Below are 22,638 nucleotides of genomic sequence, written 5' to 3'. Positions count from 1 at the left end.
GAACGCACAGGAGCTGAGAGAGCATCTGCAGATGATAGACAGTTTGAAGATGGCCATTGAAAGCAGACTTTTGCTCTGGAGAAGCTAAGAGAGGACAAATACTCCAAGAGCAACAAAGAGGGACATTTTTGAGGAACTGCAGCTTAGAGAGGAACATCCTGGGAGAAAGCCATTTTGAACCCAGAACTTCGGAGCAGACACCAGTCACGTGCCTTCCCAGCTAACAGAGGTTTACCGGACACCATTGGCCATCCTTCAGTGAAGGTACCCAATTGCTGACGTATTACCTTGGACACTTTATGGCCTTAAGAGTGTAACTGTGTAACCAAATAAATCCCCTTTATAAAAGGCAGTCCATCTCTGGTGTTTCGCATTCTGGCAGCACTAGCAAACTAGAACACTTGGGAAACAATCATGAATGTGGCAGGTCATTCTCTCAAGAAGTGTAAACCACTGGGGTCAAATCAGAAGTATATAGAGTGTCCATTTAATAGGGTAAGAAGTATCACATCATTTCTTAAATATTCAAAGATAAATGTAGCTTATTTTTTATAATCAATGTATTTTTGTTTCTTGAATCCCTATCTCATTGGGTAGGCGGGTGTTGGACGAGTGAAATTAAATTATTTAGTCCATTTTAAGCTCAATTCCCTATGATGCCTATTTCTCCTTGTCCTCTTTTCTGCCATCTGGATGTTTGGAGAAGGGAAGCTTATATTCCCTTGTGGTGGGATAGTGCTGTGGAGTAGGTCTTAGTTGGGCTTGCTGTCCTTTTGATCTTCTCTGGTTTCTGTTCTGGGCAGCTGGTCTGCTCTGGTGCTTGTTCATCAAACATGCAGCAACAAATCATCTTTTCTTTTGGCTAGATTGGGGCCAGTATCCCTTCTTTGGTGATTTGACTCTACTTTGTTTCTAGGAAGAGCTATATAGATCCCCTCTTGGGTTTGACTGAGACTCACTGCTGACCATGGGCCTGATGGGTCCTTCAGTTTTTAGCTACAGGATCCATCCACATGGTTACTCTGCACACCTACCCAGCTGTCCAACTGGTACAACTATTTTCCAAGGTGCCCACTGGGTATGGAGAGCTGCTGTGTATCTTCCAAGCCACATATTAGCTGATAGAGGACCAGGAGTACCAATTCAGGCTCTCTGCCTAACACTGCACTGCCTTTATTACAAGAGTCCAGTGTTGGAGCAGCCTGCTCAGCAATTGCCCTCCTAATATACTCAATGGCAAGTGGGCACAGCTTTCTCTGCTTCTTTGCTTCTCGCAAACCCCCTCCAGAATTTTTATCAGGGTTGGGGCACAGAGGTAAAAGGATACCCTTTGTCTCACCCTATTTTTGTCTCACTGTTCCCAGGGCAGGTGGTCTTTTTTATTTTTCATTTTGCTACCTCATGACTCCTTTCTTCCTAAGGTGTCTTTTATCCTCTTGCCCTTCCTTAGGGCCACATTTGCAGTTTAATATTTTCAAAATATTGTATTTCATGTGATAAATATATTGCCAGGAGTAAGAACAAGTTGCTCTGGAATCAACAACAGGAAGGTGTAATGGTGGTTCCCATCTTACTCTCAGGGTGCTAGGGATGACTTACTGGAAGAAATTGCTTCTAAGACTTCATCTTTAGGTCTTTTTCTTCCTAAGACCTGAAGAATACACAGGAGTTAAAGCAGAGTAGCTGGATAAGAGTATAATGGGGAAAAGGAACACATGCAGAGTCTCAGAGGCAGGAAAGTTATGTCTGATAATTCAGAATGGCTGTAGCGTAGTGAAAAATGACAATGGCAAGAGATAAAGCTGTAGAGGTAAGCTGTGATCAGATCATGAAGAGCCTCAATAGGCTTGTTAAGGAGTTTTGACTTAATATTAAAAATAGTGGGAAAACTATGTTTTAAAAGAGGGACAGGACCAAATTTGGGCTTTAGAAAGATCACTCAGGTTGAAGAGAGGAACACAAATGAAAAGGGCAAAGTTAGAGGCCATTTGCTCCCCCTCACCCAAGGATTAGCTACCAACCTAAATTTTGCATGGATATGCTGGAAGAATATAAGGTTGGATGGTGGCTTGCATTAGTGTATTTAAATACTGAAAGGGCAAAGAAATAGCAAAGAGGGGGAATAACTAATGATTGTTAAGGTCCCTCAGAGGTGGGAAGGAATGGTGAGGAATCAGAGAGGAGACCCCTCTTTTATCGAGAGGAGGGAGAGAGGAAATGATGGGTGAGGAGGATGCTGATAAATTAGCACATTTCGTGGCAGCAGGTTGTAATTCTTTTTTTTTTTTTTCTTTTCTTTTCCTGTAATACAGGAGGCAAAATCACAATCATCTGCCCATAGAAGAGGAAGATGGCAAAGGGGTAGTAGGGTGAACACTGTTTTTGAGCCAGCAGTTGTTCCCAATCCCCTTCTGTCGTGTGGCTTTCCACTCTAGAGGTTGAAAACACTTGCTTTTCCAGACCCTCTTGCAGTAAGGGGACATAAACAGATTTTTGCTGGAGTTTCTTTGAGAGCTTTTGCTTTTCCTGATAAAGGAGACAGGCATGGATGGTGCCCAATTCCTCATTCTTCCTGACTCGTCCCCAGATCTAGTTCCTGGAGCTGGGACAACTGTCTTGCAAATCTAAGAAAACAAGTATGAATGAGAAAAAAGCCAAAAGAAGGGCAGAGATGCCAGTCAGATCAGTCATTGTCCAGCTGCTGATTGAGAGCTAGCAGCAACCCACCTTCCAGATTTCTGGTTGTAAGCATCTGTTTTTTAAGCTACCAAAGGTTGAAAGTATTCCTAACTAACACAGAAAGGTCTGAGGATGTGGCAAACATCTCTGGTCTCTGAAGGGAATGGGGGAGATAAAGAGGGAACATAGGATTATTAGGTAATACTGAAGGCCCAGATGAAGTGAAATGCACAAAAGAAGACCAAGTTCATTGGAAATTAATCTAAGTGGGGTGCTAATACTGATTTTTATCATACCAATTTTTATCAAAGTCAGGCAAAGTCAAACCATAAATAGTAACTCCTTTTGGATAAACTAGCATCTTCAACTCGTTAGGAGAATGTTGGAAGTGCTAGATAACTCAAACAAACAGCAACACCCTTTTAAAGATTTATACCCCAATTTGTACTTAGAGGAGATTCATACCTCCTTCCAGTGAAGAAGTTCAGGTTATTTACAATGAAGAGAAGGCAACCTTACGAAGTTTATGGTAGCACCAACCAAAGAAAGACACTTGCCTCAGAATACCTGATTTAGAGTCTGTCATTTTTATTCACATTGTACCTAAGAAACTTTGTCTTTCCATAATTAAACAGTTAATTTACAGTGTACATATCTCTGAGGCATTTGTTGCTTTAGTGGATGGCTTGTCTCTTTAATTACAAAGAGAATGAGGCCAAATAAAGACTCCCACATTCATAATAACTGAAAAAACCCAAAATCCAATTTATAATCATATTCACTAGAGCTACAATGCAGTCAATCACTATCAGAAAATTCCGTATTCAAAATCTGCAATCACTTCTCCCCCTATTATCTTATATTATCAACAAACTAACCAGAACACATCAATCCCACATTCATTTCTGGAGTTACTCTAAGCACTAGATGAGGTTGTATTTTCTGAGAATGAAATGTCTGCACTTATGAGGATCCCAATCAGGCAAATTTCACTATGAGCCTCTCCTTCCCTTCTCCTTCCAAGGACCTTCACTTCTGATGTTTTCCTCCATATTTAGTAACTGTAGCATCTTGGGAAACACGAAGTGTATTACTGTAATTTATTACGTAGTTTTATCAAGAATCCCTGGAAAAGGAACATTAGGTTGTATACTGTCAGGATAATTTTAATAATACACAAATCAGTCATATTATTTTTAAATGGAGAATGTGATTGAATTAAATATGGGTAAAACTTCTTGTTCCTCATACCCTATAGATGTTAGGACAAATAAGATACTCTAAAACTGTTGTCTTTTAAGCTTATAAACTATAATGGTTAGATTCAACATGTAAGAGACTGTGGTAGACTTTTAAATTGAATTTTAGTGATTTCCTCATTTGTACAAGAGCAACAAAATCCAGTGTTTCATTTTCTGATGGCTTATCTAGAAATTCATGTTACTAAATATATACAACACTCTTAAAAAGGCTCTTATGATGCTCAAGACATTCACAGCTGACTTATGCCAGAAAAGGGGACACAAAGAACACTGAGGGACAGTCGTTGGCTACTGAGGGCTTCCTTTCCCAGAAGTGGTGCGCTTCTCCATCATGCATTGCACTTGTTGATATTTATGTTCTGTCAGTCTTATTTGGACAGTCAGGTTCTTCATCTCCCTTTCTTTCTTTATATTAAGATGATCACTAACCTATATAAGCATCCAGTGATCAGCCCTGTTTATTATAAGACATTCCTTAAGTTTAGACCTCTCCCTGAAGTCATAAATCATGTTGAAGATTTCATTGAGTTCTTTCCAAATTACATTTTAAAAGAGATTATTTTTTCCCTACACAGATAATTTACTTAGTATCATCAACAGTTTGTAGGTTCTTGTGAGCTTTTACAAAAGATTAAGTCCCTTTACTCACCCACCTCCTAACAATGACCCTGGACATTTCAGCCTAGGTCTTGAGGTACATATATATATATATTTTTTTGGGGGGGGGCTCTCCACAATCCTATTCCCATATTTGGAATCTGGTAACAGAAGACAAATACAGGAAAGTAAATAATTCTTTAGAATCCTAATGCTCAAGTCATGATATGCAGGAATATATCAATTTTTATATTGGGTAACTCACACATTCCTTCTCAACAGGAAAAAAACAAAGACTATTCTAATACATTACTTATGTTAGTAATGAAAATAGAAAACATGTCCAAGAATGTCTTGTCATGGGCTGCTTGGGGAAGGAAATCTGAATTAAGGTAGAATTTCAAACATCTGAATTGACACTGTATTAATAAGCAGAAAAGCAAACAATGGCCATATACGTAAAATATTCTACATTTTCCCCTAGTGGCTTTTATGAACCTTGATATGAAACTGGCGCCCACTAAAACTGATTTATACTGAAGGAGTGTTTGTGCCTCGTGTCTTTTTCCCTGTTGTAAAAAGATCTGAGTAAATGCTTTGATTCCCTCATGACACTAATGGGACCTTTTCCCTAGTGTGTCTTTTCTTATGTCTGAAAAGATTGGAGCTCTGACTGAAGGTCTTCCCACATTCATGACACTTGTAGGGTTTTTCTCTGGTGTGGGTTCTTCGATGCTGAATAAGGATTGCACTTTGGCTAAAGGCCTTTGCACATTCTTCACACACATACGGTTTCTCCCCACTGTGGATTCTCTGATGTAGAATAAGGGCTGAGCTCTGACTAAAAATTTTGCCACATTCATCACACTTGTGTTGTTTCTTCTGCGAGGGGTTTCTCTGTCTTCTTTCAAACCTGCCATTTTGTTCATAGGTTCTTTTATATGTGAAACTCTGAAGAGTGTTGGAAACATCAGAATGCAGTTCTATGCCTGAAGAACTCTTCCTCCTTAAAGCTGATTCCACATTTATAGTTTTGGTGTTTTCCTCTGAAATAAACAGAAAAGCAAATATTACCAACACCCTGATCAGAAAGAAAGGGGAATAGGAGTGATACAAATTAAATGCACATGGATTGTTAGCTAGCATGTTTGAAAAAGAGCATCACATGTGGAGGATGGAGATGGTTAACTAGGAAATACTGAAATGAGCATAAGGCGAAGAGAAAGGTTATATACTGAGGAGACTGTCAATTATAAAAATGCAAAGCTCTGTGGAAAAGGTAGAGTAGTGAGTGGTAGGAGCGAGATATGTCAAACTGAGAAAAAGATGAGGAATTACCAAAGAAGCAGAGAAGCAAATGGAAGGAGAGGAGTCAAATGTGGCAGTAGATAATAATAAGCAAGATTTAGTGCTAGTATCAATAAACAAAACAAAAACTTAATGATAAATGAATGCATAATTAAGCAAAGAAGGGGTCCAGAGAAAGCCAAGGGGTTGAAAAGGAATATGGAAAATGGGGTCAGAAAATACAAGTTAGGCATAACGAGAGAGGATTATAGACTAGGATAACTGATGCCTCAAATGATCAAGGGTAGCACAGAGTACCCATCTAAGGAAAACCTCTAATCATGTATCTATTTTATAGTACTGGTTGGGTCACGTTTAATGTCTATGACAAAATGTACATGGCTGTTTTTGAACTGCAGCCATTTGAATCGTTGCAGATGCGGTGAGGCATTAGACGCAGAGGGATTTTGGGTTCAGGCTGTTGATGTCCTGAAGCTCCAACACAGCTGCTAACTTGGATGTGAATATGCCAACTTAATTTGTATGTATTAACTGAATGAATCACTTTGTAATCCTCATGTAGCATTTTAACTTAGGCTGTTGAAAGACAGCAGTTTAAAATGAGTCTGTAAAAGGAAATGTAGCAGTTTTAGGCATGGTTGTACACGTGACTTGGCTGGGGATGACTGTAAATGATGGGGGTATCTTTATCTGACCTGGCTTTGAGGCTGATTACTCTTGTAATCAGCAGCCCCCTTCCTTGGACAGAATGAATTTGATGCTTGTTCTGTGGCCACCATGTGTGCACGGTGGGGACATTCTGTCATTTACACGTTGTTCTAATTAAAAAGTATATTATGCTTGGAAAAAAAAAGCGCTGAAGCTGAGATGGTTTCCCTCTCTATCCTGATGGAGTGGAAAAAGACTTTCACTTTTCTCCCTGTTGAGCCAAGACAATTTCTAGCCTGGAAGTGTTAAGTGGTGGCAGTCAAGTCTCTTGGAATCAGGAATTTGAATGAGGATGAGACATCTGTTTTCTAAATATCTCTGTAAGTTATTGTTGTTGTTTTGTTTTGTTTTACCTGTTGTTTCTTATCAGTTCCCTTGGAAAAACTCTAACCTTGCTCAGCTGATCAGCCACCTCTGGAATATAGAAGTAGTGGTGAGGGGAGAGGAGGACATCCTTCTACTGGGGTTTTCCCTTTTATCTCGGGCTCCCATTTTATCCCACGATCATCTAGAAGGATGGTCTCTGCTCACATGTCACTTCCTCAGAGAAGCTTTCTCCACCACTCTACATAAGACCCTGTCCCCACCCTGTCTATCCCCCTTTAGTCTGCTTTGTTTTTTCCCCATAGCTTTTATTTATTTAGTACTACAATGGAAGAACAGATTGCTGTGCCAGAAATTTTTTAGTGCTTTTGAAAAAAAGTAATGCAAAGAGTAATGGAGATAAGTTTAAGATGTGAAGGAGTAAAGAAACGTATTCAAAGTACTACAAGAGAGAAAAGTGATCTTGGTAGCAACAGGGGTGATTTTGATACTAGAATCCCAGCAGCAGCTGAGTAAGAAGTTACACAGGAAGTGATGGTGTACTTCAGTGGCCTTTAAACTGCATATCTTGGAGTCCCACAGAAGGGTCTCAGGGCTGCCTGAAAGTAAAAGAGGTGGGGATGAGGCTGAGTTGAGAGCTTGTGGGCTGGGCCTGCTTGCTCCTTCTATGGCCACAGGAGCTGTGTTTTCATCTATTTTATATATTGGAACTTCAAGTAAGATTTCACTTAAGAAAAAGGTAGGTGGCTTAAAACAATATTTGAAAACTCTAATGGAGATGATACCAAGGATTTAAAAGTCCAAGGATTGTTAAAAAAAATTATGAGAAAGAAAAAGAACAGAAAATCCTGAGAGTGTTCATTTGGTGGAACAAATAATAGTAGAAGTTATTGCAGTGAGGAGAAGATGGGAGGGAAGGTTTGAGACCTCTTACTCAAAAAGCAGCCGAGATGTGTGCGGTGGGCAGATAGGCCACCTTCGTCTTCCACTGTGATGTGAATTCTGCCCCTTACCATTTTGTCTTGAGTGGAGCTCCCAGGATGCCCACTGCTGCTGCTTCTTGATGGGCTTGAGTCGGCTGCTTGGTGACCCCTGAGATATTCCCTGAGGTGCAGCATCTCTGCAAAACCGTGCTCTCTTTGTTCAGAAAATAAGACCTGGAAATAATTAGGCATTACTGGGACTAAGGGAATCATGTTGGGACTTGAGGACAAAACAGAGAAAAAACAATGTAGAAAATATCCTGGGACACAGGCAGAGGGTGGGAAGAAGTAGAGCTACATACATTCTATTTTCTGGGACACCTGTGAATGCATTTGCCACCCTACATATCCAGGTGTACTGAATGGGAACACAATTTGATAGCTCTATCCTCAATTTGATAGCTCTATCCTCAGTGCTAGTGCTAGTGCTAGTGCCAGTGCTAGTGTCCCTGACTCAGCCTGGTCATTCATTCCCACAGATGCCCTTCTTACCTGCTTGGCTGGTCCATCAAGCTCTCTCTCTCCACATTCTCCAGCACAGTCACAGCTTCCTCTCCATTCTCTGGTCGATGCTTCTGCACCCAGGCCTGCAACTCCTCAGGCAGGATGGCCAGGAACTGCTCCAGAACCAGCAGCTCCAGGATCTGCTCTTTGGTGTGCACCTCTGGCCTCAGCCAGAGCTGACACAGTTCCCGGAGCCGGCTCAGGGCCTCCCGGGGCCCACATGAATCCTGGTAGCCAAACTGCCTGAATTGCTGGCGGAAGGTTTCTGGGCTGTAGCAGCTGCTCCAGTGGAGGTTGGAGTCCCGATCACAGGCCTGCTCTTCCTCTTCCATCTTCACTATCAGAATCCTGTCTGGCTCTCCTGAAGTTTGTGGAAGAAGTGTTGATGACTTTCCCAATTTTGCAGACATTTTGACTTGGAATAGCTCAGGACAGCTAGGCTTTAATCTTTAAGGATGTAAAGCTGGCTTTATCGACACTCGTCAAAATGATTAAAGAAACAAGTGGAGACAAAGACAAATAAATACTTCTTAGAACAACCATAAAACTAAAAATAGAAACATAAGACATTATAGAATGTACTGCCCTTTGTCTTAAAATATACCATGCTTTAACTGAATACTTCTCTAAAAGAATCAAAGAGTTAAAATGGATTAATTCACATACATAAGTAATTCCCAATTTATTTTGAAAACCATGCCCAGAAGGCTGATTAAAAATTACAATAAGAGATCAGCCAGGATCACATAAAAGCTTCCAGAGAGTAGAAGTAAGAGAAGCCTGTAAAAAGCCAATTCTGGAGCAGAATTAATTTTGATTAATTCTATTAATCAAAGTAGTTGATTAATTTTATCTAGCCTGCTGCAAAGAGTTCTAAAAAAAAAAAAGTCTCATAGAAGTATTTTTGTGTGGATTTTTTTCAGCTTTTACTAATTGTATAAAATAACCTTTACTTCAATATTAAAGGAACCATTCAAAAGAAAAAGCAATTGTATATTCCTCCATCTTAATGTATTTTCATATCATTTCTACTTCCAGTCCATAACATCTATTTTACTTATCTTTCTGAATTTTTACTATTATAAATGTAATGCTGGGAGGCACATCTTTATGAATAAACTATTTTTCTCCTTTCAAATCATTTCTTTCACGTATACCCCAAGACTTCTGCTTACAGGGGTCAAAGAAAAGTGGCAAATTCTGTCTTGCTGTGTATTATCAAATAAATTGCCAAAAAGACTATCAATTCCCAATGCCACCAGCAACATGGTGAAGTATGAAGGCAACAATTTCCCCAAGAATTATTAGCTTGGAGGGTGAGAAGATACTTTTCTTAGTACCGATATAGTGTATGTATCAGCAATAATTAATCAAATTTTTAAAATTATGCAGTAGGTATGTGATAATGTTTTCTACAGGTTCAGCAAATAATGGCTTATTATAAAATCATATGTTCTACCTTATTTTTCTTCTTCAGAAATTTGTGATCCCCCACCCCCAACCCCCTTCACCAAGTGCTGTTCTAGGCCCTGAAGATAGAGCAGTGACCTGGACTAAACCTGCGGTTTCATAAAGCTAATAGCCTATCAGGGGAGGGATGCAACTTTATACAGTGATGTGCTATGATGCAAATGATATGTGCCAGGCACTGTTCTAAGCAACTTAATAAATACAAGCTCATTTAATCCTCACAAAAGCTGCAATGAGGTCATTTTTATCCCTATTTTGTGAATGAGGAACCTGACACAGGAAGGTCAGATAAGGTGACCACGGGCAAGGTGGCGGGGCTGGTCTGAATCCCGGCCGTGTACACTTATCCAGGGTGCTGCGACCCTGCACAGAATCCCAGCGCAGAAAAGGAAGCGGCCACACGAGCCTGGGGCCGCGACAGTGTAGGAACAAGTAGCAAGGTGGGAAGGGTCGAGGCCCGTAGGATTTGGAGCTGTCAGAGAGCTTTACAGTCAAGGAACCCTAAAGCCCTCTGGAAGTCATAAGAGAGAAAGTGGCCGCAAGAACGCACTCTACCTTTTCAGCACCAAAAGCAGAATCTGTACATGGTCCCAAATTGCCTTAGGCTCTAAATGACAAACGGGGGACCCAAACCCCAACACGCTTCAATGGCCTGTAACGAACACGGTTTCTCGGAGGCGGGAGCGTTTCCAGAGGGGGACGACGCTCACTGCCGCCTCTTGCGAGCCGGCTGTGGGAGGTCTGACGTCCGACGGTCCCCAGACGCCGCCTGGGTGCCCGGGCCCGCGCCCCACTGAGCGGCGCCCCTCCCGGGCCCCGCACAGCCTCCGCGAAGCCGTGGTGGGGGTCGGGGAGGGGTTCAGCGGGGAGAGGGAGAAGGGATGAGAGATTCATTGGGGCGGGGGACGCGTGGTGGCGCTGAGGAATGACACTGGGGGCGGGGGGTGCGCGGACGACGCGGGCCAGCAGGGAGTCGCTGCGCGACGCTGAGAGGGGGTTCAGCGTCGGAGGGCAACGGGAGGAGGATGCGGAGGGGAGCGCGAGCGCGCGAAGAGAGGGGGGAGAGGGACGGCGACGGCCCGCGCGAGGTGGCGCTGAGATCCGTGGCCACCCGTCTCCGACACGCTTCGCCTCCACGGCCTTAGGGGCCTTGATAGTGCGTCGATTCTCACCTCCGGTAATGGAAGGACAACCCCGCGCTGTCCGGGAGAAGCCGGACGAAACACCCGGCAGGAAGCTGCTCCCGGTCCTCGCCGTGGGGTGGGGGTGGGGGTGGGGGTGGGGGTGGGGCCCGGGAAAAGGGCATGGTTGCCACGGAGACGAGCGCCGGGGCCTTAAGATTCCCACCCCCACGCCAGGCTCCCGGAAGAGGAGAGGGGCGAACGGAAACAAACCTCTCGGATGAGAGTCCAGGTGCTCTGTCTCGCCATTCAGATAGACTAATGTTTTTACTCTCATGGTGTTTTTCCTACATTGTTTCATTTACCTTTTCGTTAACCCAGTAAAGTTATTCCAATATTACAGAAAATAAACCCAAAAGTTCTGTGATTTGCCCAAGGGGAGGGCCCTAAGCTTTCTACCACAAAGTACATCTTTCCTCTAAAGTCATCTGCTACTGGGGAAAATTAACGCTCCGGGAAATGACTTATTGAGGATCCGTTTTGACACCGCCACCCCCTGCTTTTCACAGGAAAACATAACGTCTCTTTAAAAGGTAAGATCCCTTTTACACACATATTTTAGCACCAATATATACTATATATTTCTTCAGATAATCCTAAATACAATTGAAAAATACGGTTGAGGCTAAACGAGCTACAAGGCCACAGCTCCCACGTGTTGGCCTTCTTCACCCACTTTCCTTAGTGATTCCTTGAAAATGTAGAGAGAAGTGGGGGTTAGACAGGGAGGTAGAGGTGCTTGCAAAGCACTTGCTGATTAATCAACATAAAACAAAACAAAAAACAGTTGTATGACAAAAAGAAAAAAAAAAAGGATGATTTTACTATTGAGTCAGAAGTGATGAGAGAGAACACTGGTTTACTCAGTCTGTACCAGACCAGAAAAAGGAGCAAATGTAAAACCTCGATTGTAGAACTTTGACATTAAGGGTTTTGTTTGTTTGTTTTCTTTTAAATGTTTGGGAGTAGAGTGGAAAGAAGTGGGAACAAGGACTACATAGAGTGAGTATCTACTATAGGCATACCTCAGAGATATTGCATGTTGTGTTCCAGACCCACCATGATAAAGCAAATCACATGAATTTTTTGGTTTCTCAGTGCATATAAATATTATGTTTATACTGTTATCTATTGAGTGTGCAATAGTATTATGTCTAAAAAACAATGTACATACCTTAATTTAAAGAGACTTTGTTTGTAAAAAATGCTAACCATCACCTGAGCCTTCAATGACTCATAATCCTTTTGCTGGTGGAGGGTCGTGCCTCAATGTGATCAGGGTGGTTGTTGCTGAAGGCTGGGGTGGCTGTGGCAATTTCTCAAAATAAGACAAAAATGAAGTTTGCCATATTGACTGTCTCTCCCTTTCACTGAAGATTTCTCCATAGCATATAATGCTGTTTGACAGCATTTTACCCACAGTAGAACTTCTTTCAAAATTGGAGTCAATCATCTCAAACCTTGCTGCTTGCTGCTTTATCAACTAAGTTTATGTAATATTCTAAATCTTTGTTGTCATATCAACAATATTCATAGCATCTTCACCAGGAGTAGATTCAATCTCAAGGAACTGCTTTCTTTGCTCATCACCAAAGAAGCAACTCTTCTTCTGTTAAAGTTTTATTATGAAATGCAGAAATTCAGTCACCTCTTCAGACTCCACTTCTAATTCTAATCCTCTTGCTATTGCCACCACATCTGCAGTTACTTCCTCTACTGAAGTCTTGAACCCCTCAAAGTCATCCATGAGGGTTGGAATCCATGTCTTCCAAACTCCTGTTCATGTTGATATTTTGATCTCCTCCCATAAATCATGAATGTTCTTAATGGCATCTAGAATGGTGAATCCTTTCCAGAAGGTTTTCAATTGCCTTTGTCCAGGTCCATCAGAGGAATCACTATCTATACCAGCTATAGTCCAATGAAATTTATTTCTTAAATAATAAGACTTGAAAGTCGAAGTGACTCCTTGATCCATGGGCTGCAGAATGGATGTTGTGTTAGCAGGCCTGAAAACATTCATCTCATTTTACATCTCTGTCAGAGTTCCTGGGTGGCCAGTTGCATTGTCAGTGAGCAATCATTTTGAAAGGGAACTTTGTTTCTGAGCAGTAGGTCTCAACACTGGGCTTAGAATATTCAGTAAACCATGTTGTTAACAGAATTGTCATTATCTAGGCTTTGTTGTTCCATTTATAGAGCACAGGCAAAGTAGACTGAGCTTAATTCTTAAGGGCTCTAGGATTTTCAGAGTGGAAAGTGTGAGCATTGGCTTCAACTTAAAGTCACCAGCTGCATTAGCCCCTAACAAGAGAGTCAGCCTATCCTTGGAAGCTTCAAAGCCAGGTATTGACTTCTCCTCTCTAGCTGTGAAAGTCCCTGATGACATCATCCAGCCTTCCAATAGAAGGCTGTTTCATCCACACTGAAAATCTGTTGTTTAGTGTAGACACGTTCATCAATTATCTTAGCTAGGTTTTCTGTAAATTTGCTGCAGCTTCTACATCAGCACTTTCTGCTTCACCTTGCCCTTCTTTGGTATGGATATGGCTTCTATCCTTAAATCTCATGAGCCAATCTCTGCTAGCTTCAAACTTTTCTTCTGAAGCTTTCTTACCTCTCTCAGCCTTCATAGAATTGAAGAGAGTTAGGGCCTTGCTCTGGATTAGGCTTTAGGTTAAAGGAATGTTGTGTCTGGTTTTATCTTCTATCCAGACCTCTAAAACTTTCTCCGTATCAGCAGTAAGGCTGTTTGGCTTTCTTATCATTTGTGTGTTTACTGGAGTAGCATTTTAAATTTCCTTCAAGAACTTTTCATTTGCAATTCACAACTTGGCTAATTGGCACAAGAAGCCCAGCTTTTGGCCTATTGTGGCTTTTGACTTACCTTGACTTTCTACATGCCTTCCTCACTAAACTTAATCATTTCTAGCTTTTGATTTAAAGTGAGAGACATGGGACTCTTTCTTTCACTTGAACACTTAGAGGCCATTGTAGGGTTGTTATAGTAATTGGCCCAATTTTGATATTGTGTCTCAGGGAATAGGGAGGACTGAGGCCCAAGGAGAGGGAGAGAGATGGGAAAGGCTGGTGGGTGGAGCAGTCACAACACACACATTTATTGATTATGTTTGTCTTCTTATATGGTGTGATTTGTGGCACCTGAAAACAATTACAATAGTTACATCAAAGATCACTGATTACAGATATAATAATAATAAAAAAGTTTGAAATATTGCAAGAATTACCAAAAGGTGACACGGAGACATGAACTGAGGACATGCTGTTGGAAAAATGATGCTGGTAGCTTTGTTTTGATGCAGAGTTGCCACCAACCTTCAATTTGTAAAAGAATGCAATATCTATGAAACACAATAAAGTGAATACTAAACTTTTGCCACTCTTTTTATTGAATGCTTTGATTAAAGATTTCCAGTTAATATTGAAAAAATGCAACAAAAATTTAGGAGACTTGTTTACAGAAGTTTAATACTAACCTGGGATATTTAGGTGGATTTATAAAGTAATACTTCAAAGGTTCAGTATTTCTAAAATCCAGTTGACAGAAGTGCTGCCATGCTGAAGTATTTTTTATTCAAGATCCATTGCATGGAAAATTTTGTAGTTCATTTAACCTAAAATAGTGATTTCAGTGAATTATCACACCTTTTCTGGACATAATTATGGGTTAAATGTGCACAACTAACTCCAAGTATATTTCTTCTCTATAGATTTATTGCGAACATTGTTTTTACCATCATGCTGTACTTCACCAAAATTTGCATTCATATTATCACCACAAATAATGTTATCTTCAATACTGAGTTATAAACTGAATTTACAGTTGCATTCAGTGTCAGATGTTTTGCATTCAACAGAATGAACTCCAAAAGCTTTCATTTGTGTGTTTACTGGAGTAGCATTTTAAATTTCCTTCAAGAACTTTTCATTTGCAATTCATGAAAGTGCTGCCATGCTGAAGTATTTTTTTATTCAATTGGATTGAAGAAAAATCAATTGGATTGAAAAAAAATTCAAACTATTTTGGAACGAATTTTCTATTTGAAGAATCTGATTTTACTGATAAGTTCTTTGGCTAATGAAGTGAATTCATTAATAACTATTATTTTACTTTTTATATGAAATTAAATTAGAAGAACTATCATTTTATGTAGATCAAAAGTCATGCTTCACAGAAAGCTATGTAAAAGCTGTATGTGTTATATTAGCTTCTTTGGACACATTATTCTCAAAATACCTTCTAATTTTGAAGTAGATGTTGATGCTTCATCAGCAGGTTTGTATATTCTGGTTTTCGTATGATTACCTCCATGGTAGCTGGTAGATGTCGATAAACACTTTGTCAAGTTACATGGTTATTCTCAATTTTCCTGAGAGCCAGAGACTCAGTACTCAATTTTTCCTTACGCATATAGTTTATTTTGAGCTCATTGTAGCTGAAAGGATTTGTTGAAAAATTTAAAAACATTACCAAACAATCAAATACATGATTATAGGTTTTACTATATAATTAATGACAAAACCTGACTACTCCCATAGGCTCTATGACAGGACTCTTCAGCTGCTGTTTCCCACACATTCTTGACAAACCCTGAAACTGATTTCCCACATTCCCCAAGGAGCTGAAGTGGAACATAATGGCTACATACAGCTCACAGGCCACAACCTGAGCCATGGGCCATCCTGTTGATACACCAAGGGCTGACAGGGCCAGCAGCACCAGCTATTACTCCCACCACCCCCTGAGACCTAGAGTCAGTTGTCCCTTGCACACATTTGTCCAGCACTTCCTTATATCAGTAAGTACCCTACCTGCTGTCCTGGAAAAGGTGAGGCTAGTTACTTTGCACCTGGAAGGGATCAGAAGAAAAGAATGAAAGTAAGAAACTTTTCATTGCACAGGTGTCTCACACTACTGAACCACATCGGGCTGAATACAAAGCAGAGATCTAACAAAGTCATTATGGTTCATTTTTTTTTTCATAGGTTTATTTCCCCCAATTTTCTTGAGATATATTCACATACCACACAAACCATCCAAAGTATACAATCACTGGCTCACAGTATTATAATATAGTTGTTCATATATCCCCATGATTGATTTTAGAACATTTTCATTACTCCAGAACAGAAATAAAAATAAAATAATAAAACCCAAATCCTCTCCTACTCCTTAGCCCCCCCCATTGTTGACCCATAGTATAGGTGTAGTACATTTGTTACTGTTGATGAAAGAATATTAAAATATTACTGTTGCCAATATTCCGTGGTTTGTAATAGCTATGTTTTTTCCATATACCCCTCTATTATTTTTTTTTACATTTGTAGTTGTTCATGCAAGAACTTATTAACATACATGGCTTTAAACAACTTTCAATCAAAATGCACCTATAATACTTTACTATTTCTTATAATCCCAATAATGAGCCACCATCACATGTATTCATTCCCATACATTTAAGTTCAACATTTTAACAGCTCTGTACATATTAGGTAACTGCTCCCTCTTCTCTAGCTTCTATCTATCTCTATGTATCCTATATTCTATATTTGTCCTCATGCATGTCTTTATTATATTACTCATCTAACCATAGACTGGATAAAGCGGTATCAGTCACAAGGTTTTTACAATCATACAGTCACAAGGTAAAAACTATATACTCATACAATCATCAAAAATCAAAGCTGGGAGGCGGGGCAAGATGGCGGACTGGTGAGCTGTATGTTTTAGTTACTCCTCCAGGAAAGTAGGTAGAAAGCCAGGAAATGCGTGGACTGGACACCACAGAGCAATCTGACTTTGGGCATACTTCGTACAACACTCATGAAAACGTGGAACTGCTGAGATCAGCGAAATCTGTAAGTTTTTGTGGCCGGGGGACCCGCACCCCTCCCTGCCAGGCTCAGTCCCGTGGGAGGAGGGGCTGTCAGCTCCGGGAAGGAGAAAGGAGAACTGCAGTGGCAGCCCTTATCAGAAACTCATTCTACTGATCCAAACTCCAACCATAGATAGACTGAGACCAGACACCAGAGAATCTGAGAGCAGCCAGCCCAGCAGAGAGGAGACAGGCACAGAAAAAAACAACATTAAAAACTCCAAAATAAAAGTGGAGGATTTTTGGAGTTCTGGTGAACATAGAAAGGGGAAGGGCAGAGCTCAGGCCCTGAGGCTCATATGCAAATCCCGAAGAAAAGCTGATCTCTCTGCCCTGTGGACCTTTCCTTAATGGCCCTAATTGCTTTGTCTCTTAGCATTTCAATAGCCCATTAGATCTCTGAGGAGGGCCCTTTTTTTTAATCCTTTTTTCTTTTTCTAAAACAATTACTCTAAGAAGCCCAATACAGAAAGCTTCAAAGACTTGCAATTTGGGCAGGTCAAGACAAGAGCAGAACTAAGAGAGCTCTGAGAAAAAAGGCAATAATCCAGTGGCTGAGAAAATTCACTAAACACCACAACTTCCCAAGAAAAGGGAGGTGTCCACTCACAGCCATCATCCTGGTGGACAGGAAACACTCCTGCCCATCGCCAGCCCCATAGCCCAGAGCTGCCCCAGACAACCCAGTGTGACGGAAGTCCTTCAAAGCTTCAAATAACAGGCACACACCACAAAACTGGGCTTGGACATTAGCCTTCCCTGCAACCTCAGCTGATTGTCCCAGAGTTGGGAAGGTGGAGCAGTGTAAATTAACAAAGCCCCATTCAGTCATCATTTCAGCAGACTGGGAGCCTCCCTACACAGCCCAGCAGCCCAGAACTGTCCTGGGGGAATGGCACTCACCTGTGACATAGCACAGTCATCCCTCAACAGAGGACCCGGGGTGCACAGCCTGGAAGAGGGGCCCACTTGCAAGTCTCAGGAGCCATACGCCAATACCAAGGACTTGTGGGTCAGTGGCAGAGACAAACTGTGGCAGGACTGAACTGAAGGATTAGACTATTGCAGCAGCTTTAAAACTCTAGGATCACCAGGGAGATTTGATTGTTAGAGCCACCCCCCCCCCGACTGCCCAGAAACATGCCCCATATACAGGGCGGACAACACCAACTACACACGCAAGCTTGGTACACCAATTGGACCCCACAAGACTCACTCCCCCACTCACCAAAAAGGCTAAGCAGGGGAGAACTGGCTTGTGGAGAACAGGTGGCTCGTGGATGCCACCTGCTGGTTAGTTAGAGAAAATGTACTCCACGAAGCTGTAGATCTGATAAATTAGAGATAAGGACTTCAATTGGTCTACACATCCTAAAAGAACCCTATCAAGTTCAGCAAATGCCACGAGGCCAAAAACAACAGAAAATTATAAAGCATATGAAAAAACCAGACGATATGGATAACCCAAGCCCAAGCACCCAAATCAAAAGACCAGAAGAGACACAGCACCTAGAGCATCTACTCAAAGAACTAAAGATGAACAATGAGACCATAGTACGGGAGACAAAGGAAATCAAGAAGACCCTAGAAGAGCATAAAGAAGACATGGCAAGACTAAATAAAAAAATGGATGATCTTATGGAAATTAAAGAAACTGTTGACCAAATTAAAAAGATTCTGGACACTCATAGTACAAGACTAGAGGAAGTTGAACAACGAATCAGTGACCTGGAAGATGACAGAATGGAAAATGAAAGCATAAAAGAAAGAATGGGGAAAAAAATTGAAAAAATCGAAATGGACCTCGGGGATATGATAGATAATATGAAACGTCTGAATATAAGACTCATTGGTGTTCCAGAAGGGGAAGAAAAGGGTAAAGGTCTAGGAAGAGTATTCAAAGAAATTGTTGGAGAAAACTTCCCAAATCTTCTAAACAACATAAATACACAAATCGTAAATGCTCAGCGAACTCCAAATAGAATAAATCCAAATAAACCCACTCCGAGACATATTCTGATCACACTGTCAAACACGGAAGAGAAGGAGCAAGTTCTGAAAGCAGCAAGAGAAAAGCAATTCACCACATACAAAGGAAACAGCATAAGACTAAGTAGTGACTACTCAGCAGCCACCATGGAGGCAAGGAGCAGTGCCACGATATATTTAAAATTCTGAGTGAGAAAAATTTCCAGCCAAGAATACTTTATCCAGCAAAACTCTCCTTCAAATTTGAGGGAGAGCTTAAATTTTTCACAGACAAAGAAATGCTGAGAGAATTTGCTAACAAGAGACCTGCCCTACTGGAGATACTAAAGGGAGCCCTACAGACAGAGAAACAAAGAAAGGACAGAGAGACTTGGAGAAAGGTTCAGTACTAAAGAGATTCGGTATGGGTACAATAAAGGATATTAATAGAGAGAGGGGAAAATTATGACAAACATAAACCAAAGGATAAGATGGCTGATTCAAGAAATGCCTTCATGGTTATAACGTTGAATGTAAATGGATTAAACTCCCCAATTAAAAGATATAGATTCACAGAATGGATCAAAAAAAATGAACCATCAATATGTTGCATACAAGAGACTCATCTTAGACACAGGGACACAAAGAAACTGAAAGTGAAAGGATGGAAAAAATATTTCATGCAAGCTACAGCCAAAAGAAAGCAGGTGTAGCAATATTAATCTCAGATAAAATAGACTTTAAATGCAGGGATTTTTTGAGAGACAAAGAAGGCCACTACATACTAATAAAAGGGGCAATTCAACAAGAAGAAATAACAATCGTAAAGGTCTATGCACCCAATCAAGGTGCCAGGAAATACATGAGAGAAACACTGGCAAAACTAAAGGAAGCAATTGATGTTTCCACAATAATTGTGGGAGACTTCAACACATCACTCTCTCCTATAGATAGATCAACCAGACAGAAGACCAATAAGGAAATTGAAAACCTAAACAACCTGATAAATGAATTAGATTTAACAGACATATACAGGACATTACATCCCAAATCACCAGGATACACATACTTTTCTAGTGCTCATGGAACTTTCTCCAGAATAGATCATATGCTGGGACATAAAACAAGCCTCAATAAATTTAAAAAGATCGAAATTATTCAAAGCACATTCTCTGACAACAATGGAATACAATTAGAAGTCAATAACCATGAGAGACTTAGAAAATTCACAAATACCTGGAGATTAAACACCACACTCCTAAACAATCAGTGGGTTAACGAAGAAATAGCAAGAGAAATTGCTAAATAAATAGAGACGAATGAAAATGAGAACACAACATACCAAAACCTATGGGATGCAGCAAAAGCAGTGCTGAGGGGGAAATTTATAGCACTAAACGCATATATTAAAAAGGAAGAAAGAGCCAAAATCAAAGACCTAATGGATCAACTGAAGAAGCTAGAAAATGAACAGCAAACCAATCCTAAACCAAGTAGAAGAAAAGAAATAACAAGGATTAAATCAGAAATAAATGACATAGAGAACAAAAAAACAAGAGAGAGGATAAATATTACCAAAAGTTGGTTCTTTGAGAAGATCAACAAGATTGACAAGCCCCTAGCTAGACTGACAAAATCAAAAAGAGAGAAGACCCATATAAACAAAATAATGAATGAAAAAGGTGACATAACTGCAGATCCTGAAGAAATTTAAAAAATTATAAGAGGTTATTATGAACAACTGTATGGCAACAAACTGAATAATGTAGAAGAAATGGACAATTTCGTGGAAACATATGAACAACGTAGACTGACCAGAGAAGAAATAGAAGACCTCAAGCAACCCATCACAAGCAAAGAGATCCAATCAGTCATCAAAAATCTTCCCACAAATAAATGCCCAGGGCCAGGTGGCTTCACAGGGGAATTCTACCAAACTTTCCAGAAAGAACTGACACCAATCTTACTCAAACTCTTTCAAAACATTGAAGAAAATGGAACACTACCTAACTCATTTTATGAAGCTAACATCAATCTAATACCAAAACCAGGCAAAGATGCTACAAAAAAGGAAAACTACCGGCCAATCTCCCTAATAAATATAGATGCAAAAATCCTCAACAAAATACTTGCAAATCGAATCCAAAGACACATTAAAAAAATCATACACCATGACCAAGTGGGGTTCATTCCAGGCATGCAAGGATAGTTCAACATAAGAAAATCAATCAATGTATTACAACACATTAACAAGTCAAAAGGGAAAAATCAATTGATCATCTCAATAGATGCTGAAAAAGCATTTGACAAAATCCAACAACCGTTTATGATAAAAACACTTCAAAAGGTAGGAATTGAAGGAAACTTCCTCAACATGATAAAGAGCATATATGAAAAACCCACAGCCAGCATAGTACTCAATGGTGAGAGACTGAAAGCCTTCCCTCTAAGATCAGGAACAAGACAAGGATGCCCGCTATCACCACTGTTATTCAACATTGTGCTGGAAGTGCTAGCCAGGGCAATCCGGCAAGACAAAGAAATAAAAGGCATCCAAATTGGAAAAGAAGAAGTAAAACTGTCATTGTTTGCAGATGATATGATCTTATATCTAGAAAACCCTGAGAAATCGACAATACAGCTACTAGAGCTAATAAACAAATTTAGCAAAGTAGTGGGATACAAGATTAATGCACTTAAGTCAGTAATGTTTCTATATGCTAGAAATGAACAAACTGAAGAGACACTCAAGAAAAAGATACCATTTTCAATAGCAACTAAAAAAATCAAGTACCTAGGAATAAACTTAACCAAAGATGTAAAAGACCTATACAAAGAAAACTACATAACTCTACTAAAAGAAATAGAAGGGGACCTTAAAAGATGGAAAAATATTCCATGTTCATGGATAGGAAAACTAAATGTCATTAAGATGTCAATTCTACCCAAACTCATCTACAGATTCAATGCAATCCCAATCAAAATTCCAACAACCTACTTTGCAGACTTGGAAAAGCTAGTTATCAAATTTATTTGGAAAGGGAAGATGCCTCGAATTGCTAAAGACACTCTAAAAAAGAAAAACGAAGTGGGAGGACTTACACTCCCTGACTTTGAAGCTTATTATAAAGCCACAGTTGCCAAAACAGCATGGTACTGGCACAAAGATAGACATATAGATCAATGGAATCGAATTGAGAATTCAGAGATAGACCCTCAGATCTATGGCCGACTGATCTTTGATAAGGCCCCCAAAGTCACTGAACTGAGCCATAATGGTCTTTTCAACAAATGGGGCTGGGAGAGTTGGATATCCATATCCAAAAGAATGAAAGAGGACCCCTACCTCACCCCCTACACAAAAATTAACTCAAAATGGACCAAAGATCTCAATATAAAAGAAAGTACCATAAAACTCCTAGAAGATAATGTAGGAAAACATCTTCAAGACCTTGTATTAGGCGGCCATTTCCTAGACTTTACACCCAAAGCACAAGCAACAAAAGAGAAGATAGGTAAATGGGAACTCCTCAAGCTTAGAAGTTTCTGCACCTCAAAGGAATTTCTCAAAAAGGTAAAGAGGCAGCCAACTCAATGGGAAAAAATTTTTGGAAACCATGTATCTGACAAAAGACTGATATCTTGCATATATAAAGAAATCCTACAACTCAATGACAGTAGTACAGTCGGCCCAATTATAAAATGGGCAAAAGATATGAAAAGACAGTTCTCTGAAGAGGAAATACAAATGGCCAAG

General features: G+C 40.3%; 2 protein-coding genes across 7 annotated transcripts in view; one reads left to right on the top strand and one right to left on the bottom strand.

Annotated features, from left to right (window-relative positions):
* LOC119511523 (zinc finger protein 271) overlaps nt 1–22,638 on the top strand; it is a 309,072-nt gene that overhangs the window by 111,751 nt on the left and 174,683 nt on the right. Inside the window, exons 1-2 of one of the 6 annotated variants that reach the window (XR_005212197.1) lie at nt 10,858–11,012; nt 11,441–11,549. The exons of 4 other annotated variants lie outside the window; for them this stretch is intronic. The gene's annotated coding sequence lies outside the window, so the exon portion shown is untranslated. Of the gene's footprint in view, nt 1–10,857; nt 11,013–11,206; nt 11,550–22,638 lie in introns of those variants that run through there. One more of the 6 variants, XR_005212196.1, reaches the window with a different exon arrangement.
* Nucleotides 3,246–10,381, bottom strand: ZNF396 (zinc finger protein 396). The gene is given in 3 exon segments (XM_037806010.1): nt 3,246–5,584; nt 7,892–8,035; nt 8,358–10,381. Coding segments are annotated over 3 exon segments (1,002 nt in total). The 5' UTR covers nt 8,776–10,381; the 3' UTR covers nt 3,246–5,144.

The sequence above is a fragment of the Choloepus didactylus genome, chromosome 16, assembly GCF_015220235.1.
Source record: "Choloepus didactylus isolate mChoDid1 chromosome 16, mChoDid1.pri, whole genome shotgun sequence".
NCBI lineage: Eukaryota > Metazoa > Chordata > Mammalia > Pilosa > Megalonychidae > Choloepus > Choloepus didactylus.
Note: the sequence above shows the minus strand (reverse complement) of the source record. Positions and strands in the feature narration are given on the sequence as shown.